Source organism: Triticum dicoccoides, chromosome 3A (genome assembly GCF_002162155.2).
Source record: "Triticum dicoccoides isolate Atlit2015 ecotype Zavitan chromosome 3A, WEW_v2.0, whole genome shotgun sequence".
Classification (NCBI taxonomy): Eukaryota; Viridiplantae; Streptophyta; class Magnoliopsida; order Poales; family Poaceae; genus Triticum; species Triticum dicoccoides.
In genome coordinates, this window is record NC_041384.1 from 113,548,014 (window position 1) to 113,551,441 (window position 3,428).

A 3,428-nucleotide genomic window follows, 5' to 3' on the forward strand; every position below is an offset into this window, starting at 1 on the left:
GAACTTCTGCCATGTAATGAGGCTCCAAAGGCGCTTCATATCTTAAATCGTCCATGTGTTTATATCATTTTCTTGCGCATAAGACATTGTGCTTTCCTCGAGGAGTCCGTCCTAGTTTCACCAAGGACGAATAACCTTTCACCTTACGTGACACATACCCGAACACTCAGATTCGGGGTTCCCCAATCCTCCTGCCAACCCAGTGGTTGGCAGAGGCCATTGGAACTCACGACATTGACACATCAAGGGGAATGATTCACCGGGTCGATTTGGTAGTTTGCCTCTTGGCATGATCTCAAATACCAGATACAAACTCTGTTTTTGTTTCAACGTCAATATCCAATGCAATCTTTCTAATGCTTGTTATATTTAGGTGCAATTTACTTGAGTCCATATCGTTCTAGTAAAAGCCGTAAAAACCGAAAGAGCCTCAAATGAGTGAAATTGAAGCACAAACACCTCAAATGAGCAAAGCTAGACATGCGTGGGGTTTCCACAAAGGATGACACACGTCGATCGCACAATGCTCCCGCCAGGCATACCAGCTAGATATGTGCTTATTTTTGGGATGAAACCATGGGCAATAAATTGTACTCACTCGTTGCTATACCATCGTCGGCATAAAGGTTTGCATGAGCGAAGCATACATATTCCCTTTTTTAACTTCTGCCACGCAGCGAGGCTCGACGGGCGACTCCTATTGTATACCGTCCATAGGTTTATGTCCTTCCCTTACGCAAAACGACACAGTGCTTTTTTCGAGGAGTCTGCAAACCGTCCGTCCATGTATACACGCCATATCGTTTGGTGCGAAAAGTTGCCTGCAAACTCGTCCAAAGCCCCTATAGTATATACGTTAATCCTAACTTTGGAGGCGCTTGATGATTTCGTTTTTCTTGCGAGGGTGCTCTATGAAACATTTTACCATGAGGAAATAATAAGAAACCGGCTTTCTATTTTTTTACTGTATTTATGTGTGTGTGTTTTATTGGAAGGACGGGGTTGGCATCAAAATTTCAAAATGTATACAGCCCGGTCGTCCAACCGAAAAATGATGTGCTGGAAACGGAGTAGGAGTGGTGTACTGGTAGCAGGAGGAGGAGTGAGGTCAGATCTACAAGTGGTAGAGTAGCCACAGCCCACAGGCGCATACAGACACAGCCATGCTGCGGTAGCCAGGTCGCGCGCCGCGCACACACAATTGCCAACATATTCCGAGGGGAGGGCGCGGGTGGAAATCCAGATCCCGAAGCCAGGAAATTCCACGCCCCCCGAAAGCCCATAAAACCCACGCTCGCCCTCCCTCCCTCCCTCTGCCTTGCTGCGCCGGACTCCCTCACAGTCACGGAGGCGAAGGCGACGTTTTTCTTCTTCCCTTTTTACCATGGAGGCAACCACCCAGGAGCGCCCCGCGCCGCCGCCGCCGTCGCCGTCGTCGGTGCAGATGCAGCTGCCGCACGCGGCCGCCGACCCGTCCAACCCTTTCCCGACCACCTTCGTGCAGGCCGACACCACCTCCTTCAAGCAGGTCGTGCAGATCCTCACCGGCACCCCGGAGACCGCGGCCGCGGCGGCGGCGGGGGGCGCGGCGGGCGCGCCGGCAGCTAAGCCGGCCCCCACGCCGACCGGGCCCAAGAAGCCGGCCTTCAAGCTCTACGAGCGGCGCGGCAGCATGAAGAGCCTGAAGATGCTCTGCCCGCTCCTCCCCGCCGCCTTCGCCGCCGGCGGCTCCGGTGGCTGCAGCGGGTTCTCCCCGCGGGGGTTCTCGCCGCGCGGGCTGGAGGTGCTGTCGCCCAGCATGCTGGACTTCCCGTCGCTGGCGCTGGGGAGCCCCGTGACGCCGCTCCCGCCGCTGCCGGGGTCGCGGGAGGCAGCCGCGGCCGAGGACCGCGCCATCGCCGAGAAGGGGTTCTACCTCCACCCCTCGCCGCGCGGCAATGCCAGCGGCCGCGGCGACCTGACGCCGCCGCCCAGGCTGCTCCCGCTCTTCCCCTTGCAGTCGCCCACCCGGCAGTGAGCCTCGCCCGCTCCTTGCTGGTATGCTCTGCTCTGCTCTGCTCACCCGGTCGCTGCTAAAATGCTAGGCTCCCGGAGCGCGAGGTCGATTCGATCTGTGGATTATTTGCTCCTCTTCTCTCCCCGGGAGGATCCGTGTATGCCCCTGTGTTGTAATCTTAGTGTCTGTAACAGCGATTTGGCTCATAAGAGGGATTAATTGATCACTCCACCGGCCCGAGTGTTCTTTGTCTCTTTACCATTGGCTATTAGTAGTTTCATACTGGCAGCAGTAGTAGTAGATTTAGCTTGGCATTTTCCTCTTCTCGCTTCGTGAACTTGTCTTGTCATATTACTAGTTTGGTGTTGCAAATCTTGTACATTAAAGCTGTTGGAATTGGGATTTACCATGGGAGGCAAGTGGGACGCCCAAGTTGACATCTTACAAGGCTGGTAAAATATTCAAAACCTGGACTTGAACTGAGCCTTGCTTGCTCAGGACGGGCTGATTTCTAGAGGACGGCTGCTCCAGTACTCCGTATGAGAGTTAGTGCAAATTCAAAGTATGGTATGCCAGAGGCTGCATTTTTAGCTCCTCTCAGGCATTACAGTAAGTTATTATTCCGTGTCATCATTTTGTCACACACTCGCTGATCAGGGTCAGTTAAGAAGAAGAAACCTGATCTGAGCGGAGGGGCCCCTGTCTCACTTCAGCCTTGTTTCGAGGAAGTGGCAGCTCAAAGCAGGGCACTTTTTCTGAACACCCTTCAATAATTGCCCCCTCTTTCCAACAAAATCTTCCCAAAAATCCCGTTAAAAATCTGGGAACACACACACTGATCTGCTGCATTGGAGGAGAGGCAAAAAATTATAGCCATCTCTGTCTGCATCTTGTTCTTTTTATAATCAAATTCGTCCTGGGGAACTACTACTGCTACTGGTGGTGATGGTGGGAGTGGGAATATGAGACTGATGAAAAGGCAGGGAAGAAAACAATAATAATCCCGGTCGTGGTGAGCTCCACCATTTGCATTGCGGCATTATTAGAAAACTGAATTTGGGGGAAAGGTGCCAGCTTTTGGAGGGAGGGGAAAGGGGGCAAAATTTTTGGAGGGAGAGTGACCCACTTTGGTTTGGCGTTGCCTTGGCTGAGTGAGTTCACTTCCCAGACCACTCATGCATCCATGGGTGGATCATGTAATAACAGTGGGGAGCTGCTCTGGCTTCTGTCAGAAGTTTAGCGTATCTCAGATCTGCCGCCGGCCATGGCCATGGCCACGCTCGCTGCCAGCTGGGGGCCGCCTTGCTGCCAGCTGTTAGACTATGTATAGCTTCTGTACCTATGTACGTATATGGTACATATTGTAACACAATCATTATATATAATGAGATAAGCCACCCCTAGAGGGTTGTGCTGGTTTCCCAAAACTTAT

The 3,428-nt window shown here is 52.7% G+C and overlaps 1 protein-coding gene across 1 annotated transcript; it reads left to right on the top strand.

Annotated features, from left to right (window-relative positions):
• Nucleotides 1–1,196: 1,196 nt before the first annotated feature.
• Nucleotides 1,197–2,402, top strand: LOC119267467 (VQ motif-containing protein 4-like). The gene has a single exon (XM_037548851.1). The coding sequence runs from the start codon at nt 1,385–1,387 to the stop codon at nt 2,015–2,017; it is 633 nt and encodes a 210-aa protein (XP_037404748.1). The 5' UTR covers nt 1,197–1,384; the 3' UTR covers nt 2,018–2,402.
• Nucleotides 2,403–3,428: the final 1,026 nt, after the last annotated feature.